At 37.0% G+C, this 22,371-nt stretch overlaps 1 protein-coding gene across 3 annotated transcripts in view; it reads right to left on the reverse strand.

The window, feature by feature from the left end:
- The window catches only part of lama5 (laminin, alpha 5), a 107,846-nt gene that overhangs the window by 50,131 nt on the left and 35,344 nt on the right, over positions 1 to 22,371 (reverse strand). For 2 of the 3 annotated variants that reach the window (XM_052092083.1, XM_052092081.1), the window contains exons 3-22: positions 21,245 to 21,362; positions 20,220 to 20,338; positions 19,820 to 19,990; positions 19,569 to 19,666; positions 13,591 to 13,706; positions 9,754 to 9,872; positions 8,406 to 8,496; positions 7,158 to 7,292; positions 6,919 to 6,963; positions 6,489 to 6,629; positions 4,887 to 5,024; positions 3,872 to 4,006; positions 3,640 to 3,774; positions 3,362 to 3,499; positions 3,188 to 3,240; positions 2,170 to 2,269; positions 1,554 to 1,606; positions 1,349 to 1,454; positions 1,157 to 1,256; positions 906 to 1,062 (exon numbers count right to left, since the gene is read on the reverse strand). In XM_052092083.1, coding sequence (XP_051948043.1) covers positions 906 to 1,062; positions 1,157 to 1,256; positions 1,349 to 1,454; positions 1,554 to 1,606; positions 2,170 to 2,269; positions 3,188 to 3,240; positions 3,362 to 3,499; positions 3,640 to 3,774; positions 3,872 to 4,006; positions 4,887 to 5,024; positions 6,489 to 6,629; positions 6,919 to 6,963; positions 7,158 to 7,292; positions 8,406 to 8,496; positions 9,754 to 9,872; positions 13,591 to 13,706; positions 19,569 to 19,666; positions 19,820 to 19,990; positions 20,220 to 20,338; positions 21,245 to 21,362 — 2,268 coding nt within the window. The remainder of the gene's footprint in view (positions 1 to 905; positions 1,063 to 1,156; positions 1,257 to 1,348; positions 1,455 to 1,553; positions 1,607 to 2,169; positions 2,270 to 3,187; positions 3,241 to 3,361; positions 3,500 to 3,639; positions 3,775 to 3,871; positions 4,007 to 4,886; positions 5,025 to 6,488; positions 6,630 to 6,918; positions 6,964 to 7,157; positions 7,293 to 8,405; positions 8,497 to 9,753; positions 9,873 to 13,590; positions 13,707 to 19,568; positions 19,667 to 19,819; positions 19,991 to 20,219; positions 20,339 to 21,244; positions 21,363 to 22,371) is intronic. The other variant, XM_052092082.1, reaches the window with a different exon arrangement.

Raw genomic sequence — 22,371 nt, forward strand, 5'->3', positions numbered from 1 at the left:
AATTATTCTTTTTCAAAAAAATTGTTGCATGATTTTTGTTTAATTGCATAATTTGTACTATTAACAGGTATTTACATTGATTTGTTGAACATGTGCTAAAACAGGTACTGTCTCTTTAAGAAAACCAGCATTTCTGTAAAAAGCATCTATAAATTAGCGCATGTTGACGAGAGAGGACTCGAATGGCTTTATCTCATCTGTGCTATGCCTGATTACAAGTAAATGTTTATTTTTTTGTTGTTTATGATCGACAACTTACTGTAAAGGACAGAAAGGGTATTAAAAGAGAAGTTTTTAAATGACAAATGGGTCACCTGGATCCATGCATTACATGGAACAACTTTTACTATTAACATGCTGTGAAAGGATCTTGCTGCTGAATACTCCACCACCATACTAAACAGTTACTAGTGAGCGAAATGTAAACATTTACCAGCTAGTTGCCAAATATATATTTTTGAGCCGCATAGCGCAAAATTTGGTTGCTAATGTGAGTGATTTCCTTTCATTGTAGTAGTAGGGTGTTGCACATAGAGTAAAAGATCGATCTTGGGATTTAAATCACAATATCGAGATTGTTCAAATGAAGATCATGATGCATCTGAAAATCGATATTTTTACCCACCCCTAATGTTGACTTTAAGTGCTGAACCAAAATGTTGATACACAAAAGGCTGAAATGCATAATAATGCTAAGAATAATATAAATAAATAAAAATAATTTACAATAATAATAATAATTTACCATTCAATAATGTAATAAAATTTAACTTTTCAAACAAAAAAAACAAATATTTTAATTAAACGATTTTAACTAAACATTAAAAATGTGTGAATTCATTTGTTTTCATGAAACATTTTGTTTTTACAGGACTAATGTCTGTGTACTTGTTCTTGTGTCACACCTGAATGGGGGACATCTGAGCGTAGCCCCTCCAGCTGAAGCTCTCAAACTCCAGAGGATTGTAGCCAAACCTCACCGGACGTCCATCCTTGGTAGTGCCCTCTTCCACCTCAAACTTCATGTGGTGCAGGTCTGGGAAATAATGATCCGGACGGGGTCTAAACAGATATTGCGAGAGATTTAATGAATGGACATCACATACACATATGTGATAACAGCACAAATCATGTTGTCTTTTCCCATTTCACTCACTGTGTGCATTTGGGTCCCTCCACATTGGGTCTGCATCGACAGCGCCCGTGTCTGTCATCACACATCTGCCCAACAGAACCTCCAATATCACACTGACAACCTACAGACACACAGGGATGAGGGTTTAAACTTCATTTCTGAGGGTCTCTTCATTGAAGTATTGAGAATCTCTTCCTGTGATTCATTTCATACCTAGGCACCCAAAGTAGTTGCCCTTCTGCAGGTTGAAGTATCCATCTTTGCAAACATTGCAAGTTCCACTGCACACGTTAGGTTTACAGTAACACTGGCCCGTGTTCTGATACACACACGTAGAGGGATGGATTAGTTCACTAAACTCTTGTAAATTCATTTGTAAGCTGGTGTTATTATTGATGGAGTGGAAATATTTCCTCACCTGAGTGCACTCTGCAACCTCACTGATAGTCCCTACTGTATTACATTCACAAGCTACAAAAATACAAATATACATTCACATATAGATTAATCTATAGGTATCGGCCAACAGTAACCCTTTTTATATTATTATCACCATCAGTTTGATTAATAATCAACATATGTCTGATATTGGAAGGTTTATCTAATTTATTATTCAAACAATGTACTCTTTATAAGTGTCACGTTTCAAAAGCTATCCATAATTTCTGTGCATAAAATTGATTTGACACCAAACTTTTACAAGGATGTACAATTTTTTTTTAAACTTCAGTGTACACTAAACAGGCAAAACCATGTAGCTTTAAAATCATAACATATCCATAAAATAAAAATAAAAATCAACAATTGAACCAAATGTTCTGTATCAGTGCATCGATACATACTGTATCTATCCTATCATGTAACTACCTATACATTTAACAAGCCACAGAGCTATCTTCACACATTTTAAAATAATTGTTACCATAACCAATAAAACGGCTGCCATAATGTTAACACATTGTAATTTAAACTGCTTATGTTCCCCCAGTAGGTCAAGACTTAAGTTTGCAAGATATGCCAGAAGTCTCTCTTACTTGAACATCCATAGACTGTCTCAGGAGATAGATTCCAGTAGAGAGGCTTACAGCGGTCACATGCCAACCCCTCTACATACGGCCGACACTCACAGGAGCCCTGAGGTATACAAAACATCAACCAATATGGATTAATATACAGAAAAAATGTTTATCAAAAACTAAAATTATGTCTATGATTCTCATTCACATAATAATAAAATGTATGAGTATGTACTTCTAAAAATCTTATTGTTGCATATTGCATACTGTTTAACTAGTACCGTACAGTATGCAGTACACAGAACATTAGAAATCTATTCTGAAATTACCATATTTAAAGGGATAGTCACCCAAAAATGAAAATTCTCTCATCATTTACTCACCCTCATGCCATCCCAGATTTGTATGACTTTCTATCTTCTGCTGAACACAAACAAATATTTTTAGAAGAATATTTTAGCTCTGTAAATTTGAAAGCTCCACAAAGCACATATAGGCAGCAAAAAAGTAAACCTTATGACTCCAGTGGTTTAATCCATGTCTTCAGAAGCGATTAAAGAAGCGATTTGGTGAGAAACAGTTCAATATTTAAATCCTTTTTTACTATAAATTATCCTCCCTGCCCAGTAGGTGGAAATATGCACAAAGAATGCAAATTGCCAAAAATAAAAGAAGAAGAATATGAAAGTGAAAGTGGAGATTTAGGGTAAAAAGGACTTAAATATGTTTCTCACCCACACCAATAATATTGCTTCTGAATATATGGATTTATCCAATGGAATCTTATAGATTACTTTTATGCAGCCATTATGTGGTTTTTGGACCTTCAAAGTTCTGGTCACCATTCACTTTCATTATATGGACCTACAGATAAGAAACATTCTTCAAAAAATCTTTGTTTGTGTTCAGCAAAAGAAAGAAAGTCATACACATCTGGGATATCATGGAGATGAGTAAATTATGAGAGAATTTTCCTTTTTGGGGTGAACTATCCTTTTGATGCAGAAAAAGATCAATAAAGCTCAATAATATTCACCACAGTGGGTAGGATCTCATTCTGCACAGATCCTGCTGGGTTACATGTGCCAGCTAAAGCACAGATAACAGAGGAAAAAAGAAAACATTAAAAAACATAGATCAAACCAGAACTATTTGAAATGACTGAACAATACAATACATTTAAAATGATAATTTGTCTGTGTTTGATCACCTTGGCAGAGGGGGAAGCCATGTGATCCATAGCTGCAGCTATCACACCTCTGACCCACAATGTTGGGCAGGCACATGCACTGACCAGATACTGGATCACAGGAACTGAAGCGAGAGCCTTCCACTGAACAATGGCATGCTGAAACAGAGAGAGAATTAACTTTAAGATTTAAATCTACAACCACTTTGTTTGAAAGTGCAAAAAGACCCCAGTGGAAACAAGTCCAACATAATGGATCATAATCTACACTAAATAGCGTTAGGAGTCATATAACTCACGTGTGCAGCTGGGAAAAGAGTAGTATCCTGGTGCACACTGTTCACATTTGGGGCCACTATAATTGGGTCTGCAGTGACACTGGCCAGAGACACTACAGCTGGAATCCAGAGATGTACGTGGGTCACAGGTGCACACTAGGGAATGTCAAATATTACAACCAAGAAAATATAGATGGTAAAAGATGGATCCGCACAAATCGCTTATTTTCAAATACATGCAAGTGTGGCTCACCCTGGCAGTTTGGATAGGAGTGGAAGCCTGAGTGGCATTGCTCACAGCGAGGACCGGTGAACTCTGGCCTGCACAAACATTGACCAGCTGCATTACACATCTCAGGTAAAGAGCCCACAACACTACAGCCACAAACTACAGAGAGAGAGAGAGAGAGAGAGAGAGAGAGAGAGAGGAAGAAATTAAAAGTCAACATTAAATGGCATTCGCAACACATTTTATAACATTAATGTTAACTGCCATTAAACTGCATGAACTGTATTAACTACTGACAAGTGTTTGGCTGCATTATCTACTTGTAATGAATGAGGCTGCCTCTCATTCATCCCGCCACCAGAGGGAGCCCTCACCTGAGTATTAGCCATGGACTATTCCTTCTACACTCTTTCCTGTTTGCCACCGTATTAAACCATGCCTATTCCACTGTCACATTGTGAAGTATTGCCAGTTTACCCTGCCTTACTGAGCGTTTTTCCATTGCCATTGTTTATTGTTTATTACATGCTATGACCATTGCCTGTTTTTTCTGGATTTACTGCTTTTTGGATTACCCTTTGTTTTATTTGCCTAGTTGGACTATCTGTTTGGTTTATTGGATTTATCTGCCTGCTTTTCGACTAAGTCTCTCTGCCTTCTGATTTGGATTGTTTGCTTGTGTTTTATTAATAAACTTCGTGCCCGCCTTTGCCCACCTGGCCTATATTTATGTGTGTGGCCTTGGTAACATCAACCAAAAATATATTTTTTTTTCCACAGGCAGAGCATGTTATTCAATTTTGATGAAAGATTATTAAGACAAATATTTTGTTCTTTGGAATATAATACACAAACGAATCATGCACAATAGGTCCATGTATTTAGAGAGTAAATAGATTCAATTTAGATTTAATGTTGAACTTTAAACTGACAAGCAGTAATATGGTTAAAAAGAGTCAACGGGAAACAGTTATTGTGGCTGCACTGTAGCTCATGGGAGATTCAGTTTTTAGCAAGATTAGAGTTGGCAAGCACTCACATTGGCACAGCGGGTAGTTGAAGTAGCCAGGTGCACAATGCTCGCATGAATACCCCTGAAACCCACTCCGGCACACACAATCGCCCGTTACTCTGTCACAGGATCCATCCAGACAACCCGGGCCTGAACACTGGCAGCCTGGTGGGGAGGGAACACAAAGAGAATGTGTGTGTTGTCTTTGGGTGGTATATTGTGCTCACAAACACTCCAAATATGCACAAGACCAACAGCAGTTTAGCAGACAGTCAACAGAGATGTGACATTCTGCATGTGTTTGCTCAGATGTCACCTGCTATGGCAGCTTACACAGGAAAGTAAAAAAAAGGGCAGAACAGCTGATCTCAACAATAGATATGCACACACATGTACGTAAATACAGCTAGATGAGGAAGAATGTACGTGTAGTACATGCCATTTGTACGAATGTATTACATAACTTGGTCACACTTTGTAACACTGTAAGTTTCAATAAAAATGATTAAAAAAAACACATTATACAATGCTTAGATGATTAGTTAATGTACATCTTTAGAAATCTTTTGAAACACATTAAGTTTTGATTCATATATTTTCATTAGAGCTGTCAAAATTAATGAGTTAACGCATGCAATAAATTAAAAACATGAATTAACGCATTTACTATTAATAGAGCATAAACCAGCATAAACACTTGTTGGAAGGGTGGAACATTTGCGATGTATCTATGTGTCCACGTGGAGTTATTACAATGAAGCAAACACCACAAACACACACACAGCAGTGATTCAGTGTCAGTGATTAATCAATGGGCAAAGGAGCTTTTAACGCAATTTGTTGTACAAAACAAGCCTAGGTGGAACTTGTGATAGAAATCAAGTATTTCTCAGCCTATGTAATGCATATTTTAATTACCTCAGAAGCACAGCCAGTCTTAACTGTCACAAAATGCAGAATGAGATGTTTTTGTCTGCAAGCGCTTTCGTGTGGAGTTCAAATCGGCACTGATGCTCTGCCGCAAATCGTGAACGTGGCCACACGATTAATGTAACAAAGCGGACAGTCACAGTCTTTTGACAGATTAATAATGTGGAGAATGAAAGTTTAAGAGATGTAATGCCCATTGCAATGAATATACAACCTATGTGGGGACTAGTTCTTTCAATCAGTCAAACTCCCACTTAGACTTGTTTTGGAATTGGTGCCATTGAATTGGTGCCATTTTAGTGCATTTCTATCTTTATACTGAGGAAGTCTTTCACAAAGCATCAGATTTTTACATTGTTTTGTTTTGTTTCCTAAGAATGAAATAAATGCATTTTGACAGAAAAGAAATATATTTAGAGTCAAATTTCAGCACTTTTAAAATCTGCAATTAATTGTGATTAACTACGAAAAATTATGCGATTAATTGCCATCTTTTTGCCAATTTCTTTACAAATTATAGTCGACTGACAGCACTAATTTTCATTTACTTCAATATAAATTAACTACTCATCTGAACTGATCTAAGCATTGCATAATGCTTGTTAATGAACTTAAAAAAATATATAGTGGATGAAATCCATACATTAAATAAAGTGGATCCCTATGTGATTTCATTTCTGTGTGTGTGTTTAAACGTACGTTGGCAGTTAAGGCTGAAGTGTCCATGAGCACAGGTGTCGCAGTGGTCTCCAGTGAATTCAGGTTTACACACACATGTATTGGTGCGAGGGTCTGGCCTGCAAGAGTTCCCCTCTGTTCCTGCAGCGCTGCACTCACAGTCTACACAACACACACATTTAGACATTACTGGAGTAAATTCTCCACTCTCAGTTACTTCCACCAGCTACACCTAGTTTCACATTTGAAAGTGTAAAGCATTTATAACACACTCCTGTCTGACAATAATTCATAATAGCTTATATGCAGTGAAATTAATAGTAACATATTTGACTTCACATAGCAACAAAAGAAGTTAAGCCACGTAAGAGAAAAGTTAATTGTTGGGATGAATCATATCAAACTGAATAGAATCAAACTGAATAAAAGAGAGTGATTGTGGAAGTCTTACTGATGATTTCTCCCGCAGGTTTGGCCTCTCCACTAATGTACACTTCTGACAGGAATAAATACAAAGAAAGAGTTTATAAGAAAGAAGGATCACTGTTTCTTTCTATCTACTTAATAACTGTTTTAGAAAAATGTCTAGACTGCAGATCATTTTAGCTAAATATACTGGGGTCTAAATACTCCATAAAAGCTTCAAAGACACCAACACACACACACACACACACACACACTCAGACTTACGGTAGCAGGCAGGAAAGTGTTCGTATCCCTCTGCACATGTATCACATTTCTCACCAGTGTAGTTGGGCTTACAGTAACAGCGTCCAGTCAAGTCTTCACATGTGCCATCATTGAACTCTGACTCACACTGGCACTCTGCAAAAAATAAAATCAAAAGAATAAAAAAAATGTCTTATGCTTTACCTATACTGTACATACAGTTAAAATGGCATTTGTATCCAAGCCGCATCAGTTACTTACTGGGGTACCTCAGGGATCAGTGCTTGGGCCACTTCTCTTCTCTATATACACAACATCACTGGGACCCATCATTCAGTCACATGGTTTATCTTACCACTGCTACGCTGATGACACGCAACTCTACTTGTCTTTCCACAAACCCTGCAACTCAACCCAGCCAAGACCAAACTTCTTGTCTTTCCAGCCAACCCTGCAGTTGAACACAACATCACCGTGCAGCTGGGTACAACTACAGTTTTGCCTTCCAAAATGGTCATAAATCTAGGGGTAACCATCGATAACATGTTTCACAGACCACATCTCAAAGACAGCACGATCATGTAGATTTACACTCTACAATATCAGGAAGATAAGACCTTTCCTCTCTGAACATGCCACACAACTGCTCGTTCAGTCACTTGTCATAACACGACTGGACTTCTGTAACTCTCTCATTGCAGGCCTTCCTGCATGTGCTATTAGACCCCTGCAAATGATCCAGAATGCAGCAGCACGTCTGGTCTTAAATTAACCAAAGAAAGCACGTTACACCACTCATTGTCTCTCTCCAATGGCTGCTGGTTCATGCACGTATCAAATTCAAGGCTCTGATGCAGGCATACAAAACAGTCACTGGGTCTGCTCCAGCATACCTAAAATCATTTCTGCAGAACTACACACCCACCAGAAGCCTGCAGTCGGCTAAGGAACGTCGCCTTGTCGTACCAACACAAAGAGGCACTTTGGTGGAATGACCTTCCCAACAATCCGTGAAGCTGACTCACTCTCTGTCTTCAAAAAATGACTTCAAACACATATTTTCCATGAGCACTGAACCAGTCACTAAAAAAAAGTTGCACTTTAATCTGTTTTGTATACTATTCTGATGCTAGTGAAACTTTGTAGTATAGCACTTTTCATACCACTGTCACTTATGATTCACTTATGTTTTCCTCTTTTGTAAGTTGCATTGGATAAAAGCACCTGCCAAATGAATAAATGTAAATGTAAATGTATGCTGAGACTCACTTGAACAGGTGAATGGAAGCCCAATAGGGGTTTCAGGTGACCTGTAGTATCCAGGAATACAGCGCTCACAGTTGATGCCTGTGGTGTGATGCTGTGAATGAAAAACAACCGTACAATAAGAGGTTCTACTTCCTGATGATTGTGATACAGAAAATACCTTTTTGCAAGGCAGAAAGAGAATAAAGTTTAAAAATAAAAGTTTGGAAACAAACTGAAAGTTGTAAACCCAAATACATTACAGATAATAAAGGGGGAAATGTAAATTGAGACTACTCAATCGCAGTTAACTTTCCTTTAATAAAGGATGTAATGTGGATTTTTGATCAACAACCAATCACAATTAAGTGTTCAAATACTGTAGATACTGCAAGAAAAAAAGAGCGATCACAATTAAGTAATGGTGTCATTGCTGTTGGTTAGATTCCAAATGGAGAACATTTGATCAATTTAAAGGGATAATTCACCCAAAACATGAAATTCTCTCATAATTTACTCGCCCTCATGCCATCCCAGATGTGTAAAACTATCTTTCTTCTGCAGAACACAAACAAAGATTTTTAGAAGTATATTTAGGTATACAGCTCTGTAGGTCCCTACAATGCAAGTGAATGGTGACCAAAACTTTGAAGCTCCAAAAAACACATAAAGGCAACATAAAGTAAATCACATGACTCAGTGGTTTAATCCATGTCTTCTGAAGAGATCCAATTGATTTTAGGTGAGGACAGACTAAAATATCACTCCTTTTTCACTGTACATCTTGCCATTGCAGTCTCTAGGCATGATCATGATTTCAAGCAATTTCAAGAGCTTGACGCATACGCAGAGCGCTAGATGACACTATAGGAAGTGCAATCGAGCTTGAGATCATGATCACCAAAGAGTCTGCTGATGGCTGATGTCAAGATTTATAGTGAAAAACTGTTTCGATTGCTTCAGAAGGCATATGGATTACTTTTATTCTACCTTTTTGTGTATTTTGGAGCTTCAAAGGTCTGGTCACAATTCACTTGCATTGTATTGACCTATAGAGCTGAGATATTCAAAAAATCTTTGTTCGTGCTCAACAGAAGAAAGAAAGTCATACACATCTGGGATGTCATAAGGGTGAGTAAATGATGAGATAATTTTCATTTTGGATTTTGAACTATTCACTCTAAGTCAAAAGGCATTTAAAAGACTTTATTCTTTACTTCATAAGTACAAAGTTTCCAAAATCCAAAGATAGATGGCAGGAGGCGGGGGTGGGATATTGAGTGATTAATTATAGTGCTGCCTTGCAAGCACTCTAAAAACATGGTATTTCTGTATCTCCATAATGTGTGTGTGTGTGTGCATCGGAGCCCACCTGGCACTCTATACACACTCCTCCGCCCCTGTACTCTCCCTGCATGTTAAGACTGGCTCTCCGCTGGTCTACCTCTGGATCATAGTAGCACTCCGATGAGTGTCTATGGCAGTTACATGCTATAACACACACAGAGAACGCAATTACACCACCATATAATCAGCCTCAATATGTTCCATCTGAAATGACACATGCTGATGTTAAATAACAAATGTATCAGTGTAGAGAACACAACATACAAGCTGGTCAGATGCAAACAGGTACTATGTGAGAGAACATGCAGATTTTACGCAGACAAACACATCAGTGTCAACCTGTAAAAGCTCAGACTGTCCACAGAGGACTGACAGCAGAGAAGGGAAACAAAAAGAGAGAAAGGGAACAGATATTAGCCAAAGTAAGCAAGGAAAACAAGAGAGAAATGTGTCAGGGAAACTGTAGATCACAATAAAAAAATATTTAAAAAAACAAGTTAAAGCACATTAACGGAATGTTCTGAGTTCAATCGAAAGCATAATGTTGATTACTACAAAAAAAAAATTACATTTGAACTCGTTGCTGGTCTATAAAACAAAAAAGCAAAAAATCGTGAATGAGGCTGTTACAATACACACAGTTTAAAAGTATAGCCACAAGACATAAACATCACATGAGTTAAAGGAACATTCCGGGTTCAATACAAGTTAAGCTCAATCGACAGCCTTTGTGGAATAATGCTATTTACCAAAACAACAAAAATGTACTTGTTTCTCTTTTCTTTAACCTCTTGTGACCCCCGTGTGACTTCTGTGTGCATTTTCCATTTCATTTTTTTGATTTGTAACTAGTAGAACCTAATAAACAAGCAAAATAAAAAATTTTTTTGTATATTCTCCCCTTTTTCTCCCCAATTTGGAATGCCCAATTGCCAGTGTGCTCCAAGTCCTCCTGGTGGCGTAGTGACTCGCCTCAATCCAGGTGGTGGAAGACGAATCTCAGTTGCCTCCACATCTGAGACCGTCAATTCACGCATCTTATTACGTGGCTTGTTGAAGGCGTTACCGCAGAGACATAGTGTGTGTGGAGGCCCATGCTATAACCACATTACAGTGACCACGAGGAGGTTACCCCATGTGACACTACCCACCCTAGAAACCAGGCCAATTAGGTTGCTTAGGAGACCTGACTGGAGTCACTCAGCACAAACTGGATTCAAACTCTTAACTCCAGGTGTGGTAGTCAGCGTAGTCAGCGCTGAACTACCCAGGCCACCCCGAGCGAATAGTTTTCTAAAAATGTATGTCCACATATGTGGACAACAGGACTAAGTTGTGAAATTTGAAGAAATACCAAGCTAAAGAAAGTCCAATTTTTTTCATCAAATAGTTTATTATGTGTCCAGAAGTGTTGATTATTTATGTTTTTGAGATGTTATAGACATTACAGCTGATTTTCTAGAAAGATGAATACATACTTCTGATTAAAAGTAATGGTCAGGATCATTAAATCACTGCTATTCATGTTAAAAAAACAAACAAATAATGTACTGAATAATGTACTCATCCACAGTGCTCATCCACAGTACTAAATCTATGTACTGATTACCATTGTTCCATGTCTGCCAAACATATTTAGTGGTCCAAACCATTTTAGGAGTGAATGGACTTAGCTGCATAGAAAGATATAAGATGATCCCTTGCTCCCTATTTAGTGAACGACTTAACCTCCAGTGTGCTGTCTATCTGGACTGGTCTCAGAACAGTTTGAAATGTACCTTATTTTCATCCTAACTTCATCTAAAATTTCTGCAACATTTTTCAGCTTTTTATACATTTATGTGAAAATTTTATACTCAATGTGAAAATGTAAATATATAAGAATGCATTTACTAATGTTACCTTATTGTACAGTGTTAACATACAAAAATATAATAAAATTCAGATGAAGCGAAATGATCCACAGATTTGTTACTGTGAAAAGTTAATCAAAATAACAAACATGTTATATAAAAGCCCTATTATTAGAAGTATTATTGGTATTAGCTACCACTGGCATTAAAATAAGGAATAACAAAATGACAAAGATTTTAAAAGCTTCTTACACTGTTTGATGGAAATCCCATATTTATTTATTAGGATTTTACAGTAAGTTTTCTAAGGATACTTAACATTTATGAGAGTTATAGGAACTTTATCTTAGAGAAAAATTGTTTCATAAACTATACCATAACAATGATTACGATTAAACTGTGATAAGTCGTAAAATTAAACAAGTAATACTCTTTTTGAGTCTGGTTTGAACCTAGTATTTTCATATGAAGAGGAGTGTAAAACCAACACCCACCAGGTGTTTAAATACTCTTCAGCACACTGTTATTTTCAGAGATTAAATGTTTCAGACTTTAATCAATCTGTAGATACAAAAATCTATTATTTAAAACATGAGTACAAGCAGATGCTTTTGTCTCATCAATCGGTTCTTGTCTCATAATCTTTGATAGACACAAGCAGGTCATGTAGGGTGTAATGGCTGTGTTTTGTTAAGGGTCCAGCCCACTGATAGTGTGGTGAGGACACAGTGACCCGACATTAGATCAAACAGAGGGGATGGTCTCTCTGGCTTTACTCAATATGGCTCTCCTTACATATGTGCTGTATTATAAACCTGAGGGAGTAGATAGTGTGTGTAGGGTGAGCGAGACCAACAAAAGGGGCTGTTATATATTTGGGAACTCATGAGATTAGATTAGGTGAGAAGCGGCGGATATCCAACAATGTACTCAGAGGAAACGTTTTCCAGACAGAAACTGCTCCCAATATGCATATATATGCTTACTGAGTGAGGCCGGGACCCTTTTAAATGGAGCATGAGACTTTTTTACAGAGTGTGAGAGAAGCCAGGCTGGATTTGTATCTGTGTGTGATCTCAGCAGGTTGGGTGGGGGGTGTTCACATAGACTGCCAGCTTCTCTTATTCACACTGTGTCTGATGTCTTACTAAAGCAAAGACTATGGTGTTTCTAAAAGCTGGTTGCCAAATAAATATGGCAAAAATTGTCTGAGATATAAAATGCCAAAATGTACCTACATTTATAGTATAGATTAAAAACTTTTTTTACTTAGACTACACATTGTGTTTTTTCACCTCAGCCTTTGTTTTGAGATGTGTAGTCTCTTCGGCATATTTGTTTAGGCTGAGCTCTCGATTTAAAGGTAGAGTATCAAAAATAGGCTTTTGGTCACAGAGATAGTGGAAAAGCTCATGAAAATGTTTGTTGCAAGAAACCTTAAAGGGATAGTTCACCAAAAAGTGAAAATTGCGTCCTTGTTTACCCCTTTGTTTTTATAACCCATAGGTCTTTCTTAATTTTTCTTAACACAAAGGGAGAAATTGTGAAAAAAAATTGTGCTCAGTGATGTCATATAATGGCAGTTTATGGTGACCACCTCTTCAAGCTTCGAAAGTACACAAAAGTATAACTCTTATGAAGCTTGAATTTTCATTTTTGGGTGAACTATCCCTTTAATTAACATAAATGGACTTCAGGGGAAAAAAATCAAATAGATGACAAAACAATATGAAGGACGTGTGAGTGATGGAATAGTGCTTAAATGTTTCAGAGCTTTCTGAAAAAGTGTCTTTCATAGTACTGTGTGGTTAGATACCATATCCGTTCATACACAAAGGGGAGCATTGTTTAAAAGAATAAAGAAAATGCTGCACTACCATCAAATAGGGAAAGGGAAAAAGAGCCAGTCACGCAGAGACATTTTGTTATGTGTCAGAGGCACCCCCAGCAGATATAAAATCTTTTTTTGTTGTTGTGTTAGCTTGTTGGACAAAGAGAGGAAAACTCACGTTCACATTCATTGGCACTGTACGTAGTGGCTGGTTTCCATGGAAACTGGTTGAAGCCAGGGCAACAGCTATCACATGACGATCCACAAGTGTTGTGTTTGCAGTCACACTGAAGCCTTAGATAATAGAAAAAAGAAAAAAAAAAGCATGGGTTAAAAACCAAAGACAATCAAACTAGTTTAAAAGGCTTAAAGAAGAACTAAATAAAGCTACTTATTTATTTTCTGATTTATAATTACATTGCAGTAGGAGGTATAGAGACAACATTTTCAGTCAAGAAAAGTTAGAAGACAAATATTCAAGCATCCATCTTTGAACTAACCGATTTGAGCTGATACATAATTGGAGAACAGATGCTCTAATAATTGTTGTGTATTGGCATGGCAAAGAAATTAGTTGACTTCCAGTAGAAGTTAAAAATATTTAAGACATTAGGTACAATATACATTTACAATAGACATTAAATAACACTTTTAGCCATCATACTGTTTTTAAAGATTTCCTGTTTCATTGGCATGCCCAAAATTAAGGTTTATAACTCCATGAAAAATAAAAAAATAAAAAGAGGGTTTGGTATTATTTTAAAAGAAAACTTTTCAAATTTTTTAATGATATAGATTATGGTAAATTATGAGACTTTCAGCCAAAGAAAATAAAAACTAGCCAAAAATAAAAATAAAAAATTCAGATTTCACATATATCTCTGGGTGTAATGAGGTAGCTCCGAAAAACTGCTTTTTTGTTTTGTTCCCAATCATGTCACCTGTAAACTGAGTAAAAGTTTGTGTTGATATGACAAAGCAATTAAAAGTTCTAGCATAACAAAAATAATTTATCCAAGTGTCCAAAAGCCTCTCCAAACAAATAAAACATAATAATTATAGTTGCTCTCTCTCCAAAGCATGCAGACACGAGTAACAAGATCTCATTCTGTTCCATTCTGTGTCATATAAGCCATCATTGAGTCTGTCATGTATTTGGTGCCATCTCCTGGTGGCTATATGTAATTAAAGTGGACGATCCTCTCTGCCCATATTTGGATGACTTCCATCTCTCGTTGCAGCGATCTGAATCCTAATATGATTGGTTTACCGTTCCATGACGCTGAACAACGTACTACATAATTTCCAATGAAGTCATCTGATTCAGTAAAGCTTTCTTGTTTTTAGCCTGATAGCACATTATGTGCTGTGTGCACAATGTGCTCCATGTGGATTATCTACTTTATTCATCCGATTACATAGTGTGTAGGTACATTTTCACAAGAATCCCCTCCTTTTAAATAATGGTATGTGATATTTTATGTTCTGTTTATTTTTCATGAAATTATAAGTGAAAATGCGGCTTATAAGCAACACCTCTTTACATGTAACATTATGTCAAAGACATGTACTTAGCTATTACTCTGTGGAGAGTCTGACAAAAGCACGGAGTCTGAGAGTAAAACAAATAGACCGGTTGTATTTTACTCATTGAGAGCTTTTCAACGAAATATGACAAATAGCTATTTTATCAGTTTGATATTTTTAACTATAACAATCATATGTACAGTGCAAAATATTTAATACATTTTTTAAATGGAACACTTCAGATTTGTCTGCAAATTTCTAAGCACTTGTTCAGTTTTGGTCATAATGTCTGAATGCATTGTAAAATACAGCTTCAAAGCTGAATACCTATTTTGTGTTGGTCAAGACTGTAGACTGTAATAAGAAAATAATTTCTTATTTTTTCCCACCGGCAGGTCGATCCAAGCTCAAAGGGACAATCTGTATTTGTATTCACATTTTGAAGTAACGAGGAATGAACTGTAAAATTCTATAAAAATGACAATAAACTACTAAATCATTTGTTGAAAGAAGCACATGAACTACAATGTATATTATGCTAAGATTTCAGAATAGAATTTCAAAGTGATTTTCACTGTGATTGAAAACAGTGAGTGATGGAAACCCTCACTGCTATTCAAGGTTAGTTTCATGAGAATCACTCTTTTCCTCTTTCTATCTTAATCTTGAGGGGCCAATTTATGCAGACACTGAAGTACTTCTTATCTACAGGCATCAAATGAGCCACACAAGAGCGTAAAGTGTTTTTATTCAAGTGCCTAAACTTGTCATTGACCTTGCTGCTTTCCAGGAACAGAGAGAAAAAGAGAAAGAGGGTAACAGAAAGCTTTGACAACCAGAGAGACTGAAAAGGTTAAGTTCTTCACACATGCTAAATTTTCCTATGGCATCTGAAAAGCTAATCAAATTAATAGTGATGCTCAGGGGTGGCTGCATTTACAGTTGCATCATCAAAAAGCAACAAAGTGTTAAGGAAATGTATTTTACCTACATTCTACATTTAAATAAAAATCATTAATGATGACCTCTACAAAAGAGTATAAAATATTTGTAATGACAAACCATAAGCCAACAAAAGAATAATAAGTCGACATATCTGTTGTCCAACAATGCATGAACAAATCCCAAAGCCGGAAAGGAAATGTTACAGTCAGTCATTTTATGGTTGTTAAAGAGAGTAAAGTCATCCCATGAGTTGCACATTAATGCTATCTTCATGTGCTATCGGAATTGTTGTAAATACGAGTTTCCCACTCGGAAGTTACACATGAACAACACCTCAAGTCGTAATTACGACTGGGAAACTCTGAGATCATTTTGATACCCAAGTTTCCAAAATGGGAGGAGTACTCCCACTAGTAACTTTCAACATGGTAAAGAAGAATGCAGTTTCTGTATTGAATGACAGGTTTTATTCATTTTTCTAAATACAGCTAATTGATAATGCTTGCAGTTTCAGTCATATTCATTTTGTATAAAGTTTTACACCGTAAAAATAGCTTGTATTTGACCAAAAGTCCATTATCATCAGCTAGCTGAGTCATATTTATGGTGTCAAAATAAAAGCTGCACATGAAGGCAGCATAAATCACCTCAATAAGAAATTAAATGATGACACATCCAGACCAAAACTATTATGTCTATAACTGTTTATAGAGAATTGTAGCTGATCTGTGCAGCTGACATCTGAAACAAAAATATTTAGTCACACGCCAACTTCCAGTTTCACATATATGAGTGCTTTCAAGTGTACACAGATGGATACACACATTGTGTGCATACGCACATTATTTTCCAAATATCTGTTTGGATGGTTCAGCTTGACCACCGGTATAATCCATCATTAGCACCCATCCTCAGTCAGAGAAAGTGTTCCATAGCTTCACTTCAAACCATACTACTGTGATAATGTAAAATACCAGTCAGCCATACTAGCCAACCTTTTCTAGAGTCGATTAACCCTAAGCTGCACTCTAGATCTCCTCTAAGACCATAAAACATATACCTGAACTTCTTAGGTTTCAGGTTAAACTTGCAGCATGGATAAAGCTACCTCCCTGCCCAACTTTCCCAATAAATCAAGCACACATTGACCTCTGTTAAACTCTAGATACCCTCTGAGGCAAACAGGTGCATTGGGGAAGCTTAGGTGGAGCACGCTTTCTTGACAGACTTTTGACCTTGGGTGTTTGACTCCAGGATAATTTTCATTTAACTCTGTCAATCAAACTCATCCACCCTTCAGCTGCTCATTCATTCAGAGCTGCTTTTTTTCAATAAAGATTCACCACAGAAACACACACTAATAAATCTCCCACACCTACAGCAAGATGTTGGTTTGTCCTGAAATATACAGAAGAAAACATCTGGGTTCATAGTATCCAGATCTCATTCAGATCAATAGATCAGCACAATGTCAGTTGCACGCAAAGAGATGCCGATATGCACCAAGACTAGAGAACAAGCTCTCAAATACAGAGGAAATCACAAAGTGCGGCAGATTTAAGACAGATCCATGAAGGTTACATACTCTGAAACAATTCCCTTCTTTTCAAACGTAATGCTTGCATCTGTTTCTAGCTGTTTTGATCAGTATTGGCCCTCTGGGTTTTGATATCTTACACAGGAAAGTTTTTTTTTTTTTTACTGACAGATGTGACACCTTCCAGGCAGCTCTTATCCTGTATGCTCACACTGAAAGATTCAGGAATGTATAGAATGTCTGAATACAGTAACAGACTATTCATCAGCAGGGACAAAATCTATAGCTGGAGGATATTTCTCAATTGCGACACGACTGTGCATGCCAAGAGCAAAAGAATCTTTCAAGATTCCGGCAATGTTAAATAAACCTTTGTCAGTTAAGCAGCATGTCCAAAGTTTCTCTGTGCTAAAGGACCACTCCATAGATTTTTCACACTTAAATGTGTGAAAGATCGTACTACTAATTAACTTCATCTTATTTGTTTGTGGTAATTCAACATTATGCCACAAATGCTGTCGATGGAGCCTAACTTGTATTGAACCTGGAATATTCCTTTCAAACTTGTCCTTGCAAATGGGTGTGTGCAGCCCCTTACAAAAGACAACTGTGGTGGTTTTGTGCTGGTATAAAATGGTAATACCATAGTTCTTACAGTATATACCATGATAGAGAATGATTACCATATGCAGGTACCATAGAATTTCCTTCAAGGTACTTTAAAGAATACCATGGTACTACCATGGTACATGTCCAAAAAAGCATGTTATTGCTATGGTCCAAAGAACTATTAGAGTACCATGGTAATAGTGAGTTATTTTATCTTGAGGATAAGCAATATTTTGAGGTAAAAATGTGTGCAGAACATTCAAAATCAGGAAGATGAAGACTCCTTCTTCTGACTCTGCGCAGAACATCAAGGCAGCATGTATGAACCTGTTAGCAGACTGCCACGCAGGTGGAAACTAAACGTAACAACAAGCACAGAACCCCCTCCATGAACAGGACAAGGTAGATTATGAACAGTTATGATGTCAGTCTTTCTATCTGACACACACGCATACTGTACCATTCACAATATAAAACACTAAAGGCCCAGATATACTCATTACGAAATCGAAGAACAAGCAGGCGTGACATCATTTGGAACAAAATCTGGACAAAAGGACTGTGTTTTTATGTTTGTTTCGGTGGTTCGTAACAGCTCGCCTGGTCAAACTTTTAGGAAAACTTCTAACCGGCTGCTAAACACCTTCTTACTGCCACTGGTCCACATCATCGGTAGATGTGGCCTGGAGCTCCACCTGCTACTTTGTTTACATTGTTCCCTCTGTATTCAACGTGAACACACCGGCATGTAGAGTTATTAGCCAGCTGGTTCACATTTACTTACATTAGTTGACATTTTCCAAGAACATGTCATGCCATTTTTTTAATTGAATTAGTCTAAAAAAAGAAATCAAATCTACTCAAATACTCTTAAAGTGCCCATTCACTCCTGTGTCATCTGCTGCAAAAGCCATTCACACATCTGCCCAAAACAAGATATGCCTATCATCATTCTTTGGTCTGTATTATGAACATTACCACTTTTATTTGCCCATCGTTGCAGAAGTATCAGTGTCATCATAAATTAAAATAACAGTACAATTGCTGCAAGGAAATATTATGGCCGTGTATCGCATAAGCGTCATGAATTAACAATGTAAACAAGACAAATGAAACATTATCTTTTAAATCATCATCATGGATTGGTTAAAACAGCTTCTTTTACTGACTGTGACTTCTATTCAAAGAATGAGGCAAAAAGTCATTGATAAGACATTATAAAGAATTTACATGTTGCATCCTCATATTTAAATGCTCCTCTAAATGCCTCCAACAGCATGGTGGGTGTCTGAATGTTCGCAAACACCATTGCTCAGCTGATTTGAACTTCTTTACCCCTAAACGAATAATAACTTTATAAAGTAAATCAGGGCCTTAAGAATCCCCTCACCCCATAATCTTGCTTAAATGAAGATGTTTGGACAATACAATGAAAGATTTGAAACTTGTGATATCATGTATTCAGCTAACCAGAACCAAATATGTCTGATTGACAAAGTATAGGGACAGGCAAGCAATATTTTAAACAGGTCACTCACTTGTACGGGTCATTGGGGTCTTGGGCATTACAGGCCTCTGCATGGCCATTACACACACATCTTCCTCCAATACTGAGGTCTTTAAGACTGTAATAATACTGAAGAATAAACACAGAGGGCATGTGAAAGACTGATTTAAAAGAGAACAGCACAAAGTTACTATGCTATTGCTTAGTTGTTCCTGTTAACGCTATAGTTAAAACTGTTATATTTTTCAGGAAAAGACTGAATGTAAGTGTAGTTTATCTTACTCGTCGTGTGACTGTGGGGTCTCTCAGGGCTTTGCCCATCAGGTGACCCAGCAGTGTGTTGGTCCGGAGGAAGCGAAGGCGGATGTTGGTAGCCTTGGTGAACTCCCTCAGCACAGGAGAGTAGGAGAAGTTCATCGCACCTGGTCGCCCATTCACCAGAGACACTACAATCTGAAAGTGTGTGAGAGAGACATAAATACAAACATGGAAGCACAATGACTTATCAAGACCACAATGAAGTCTTCTGTTAACTTCACTTCACAGACACAAAGAAAATAACTGTGCCAAAATAACTAAAAAAATACATTGAATAAAAGACTGAGCTTTTTAATATTGTCAGATTTGTGCATATCCATGAGTGTTCATGAGTTTGTGTGTGTGTGTGTGTGTGTGTCCGTACCTCTCCATTCTCCAGTGGGACAATACGTGAATACTCTGTTGTGCAGATTACATCGTTGTCATGATTGATACGCTCGATAGTCCTCTGGCCAAACCGCTCAATACAGTCTCTCTTAGAGGCTAGAGTACAAACAGACAATGAACAAATAACTTTTCAAAATGTAAACATAGAAAGATTTGGGACAGTGGCCAGAAAAACCTATTTGACAGTGAGAGGAAAGACTACAAAGGGAATAATATTATGCATTCTACTATATACTTTTAGTGCAGTAAATAATGAAAAATACAAGATTTATTATTAAAATTGTTCAAATAATAACATACCCACAGACATTTGAATGTAACTCTATACTGTAGACCACTAAAGTACTGAGTTTGCTATCTTCAGAATAATGCAAGTAATATACAACTGATCTGGATGTTTGCAATGCGTTGACCAAGCATTTGCATTTGCGTATTTGTGTAGAGTATGTTTCTGGAAAATAAGACACGCTGTCCTCTGTTACACTATGTTCTGTCCTCTCATCTCCATCTCTCTCAGGCACTTTGCCTTTGGAGTCACAGAGCTGCTTGTGGGCTGATGGACTGCAAGATTAGCTAAACAACTGAATATTTTGTTTCATAATGTTGAAAATGTCAGATCTCCATGTGCCAGCCAAGTCTGTATTTATTGTCTCTTATTATTGAGATTTTCCCCCTCAGCCCAACTATTGTCAGGATTGTGTTGCCACCTACAGTTCTGATAGCCTTCGGTGGCAAAACAATACACCATAAATTTGTGTGTGTGTTTTTTTTAGCACAAACCCAAAACCCAGAGAACACGTAGAACTGTCCAAAATCTGACCTTTCTCAGTTAACCCACTGTGTCATTCCCATCATGCATTTCTCTAAATCACTAAAGGGTATATAATGTTCATGAAACTCTGCTGAAACTCTGTTTTAGCACCTTGATGAAAATGTAAAGTGAACACAAAACAGCACATCACAACATTAGATAAAAATATTTCTAATTTTGTTTGTACTCACAGGCAAAGAACTGCCATGGCTGGTAGGTTTTCCCAAAGTCAATGGAGCGCTCCAGCACCCACAGATCTGGCCGAGGGGAATTGGCAAACTTGATGAGCACATATGCAACATGGAAGAGCTGGGAATGGAATATAGAGGAAAATTCGATATAACTTATTAAAATATAAATAATGGCAAACAACTAGATATAAACTGTGACCAATATTCAGTTATTTTGATATTATCGGCATCAATCAATGTCATTTTCAATGGCCACTGTCCCCAATCTTTCTATGTTTACATGTATTCAATTTATTTGCTCGATGTCAATTGTCAATTGATAGTACACATTTTTATATTTTTATAAATGTATATACTGTATATATGTTTTTTGAGTAATTATCATAATCAAATTATTATAATCTTATTTTCTTTAGCATTGCTTATCTGCATTGATATAGTTGATCATTCCATTTTAATCGAAATGTCTTTAGACTGGTTTGTTTCCAACTTGATGAATAGAAAATGTGTAGTCTGTTGGAGATGAGATGTCCTCCTCTTCAAAATGTAATTGTGGTGTTCCACCAGGATCCCTGTTAGGGCCAGTATTGTTTTTCACTATACTGTATATGCTACCGCCTGGTTCTGTGAACAACATTAATTTTCATTGCAGATAACCTGCTATTGTATTTGATGCTGAATCCCAAAGATCTGACTAATTTAAATGTTTTTCAAGTGAGTATAGAAGATATAAAACAATTGGATGGCATTCAATTTTCTTCAGCTAAATACTGCTAAAACAGAGGTTGTTATAACCTGTCATTATTCTTATGCACTCAGCACATAGTTGGATCTAGGGGAGGGGCCACAGGGGCCATGGCACCAAATGAAATCCGATTAGCCCCTTCAGTGCCCCTGTCCTGGAAAAGCATTCGTCACACACACAAAAAAATTTGTTTTGCTCATTTGCATGCTTTTATCACTAGCACAAAGCCTGCATGTCCAAGCAACATCATGTCTGCAGGTACAGCATACTGTTTTGACAGAAACATTTGTGTGAATTAAAGTAGATCTCACGCTAAAATGATGCATTTCTGCTTAGATTAAATATCAACTGTGTCTGGGAGAAACAGAGTGCCTGTTTTTGT

Source organism: Xyrauchen texanus, chromosome 25 (assembly GCF_025860055.1).
Source record: "Xyrauchen texanus isolate HMW12.3.18 chromosome 25, RBS_HiC_50CHRs, whole genome shotgun sequence".
Classification (NCBI taxonomy): domain Eukaryota; kingdom Metazoa; phylum Chordata; class Actinopteri; order Cypriniformes; family Catostomidae; genus Xyrauchen; species Xyrauchen texanus.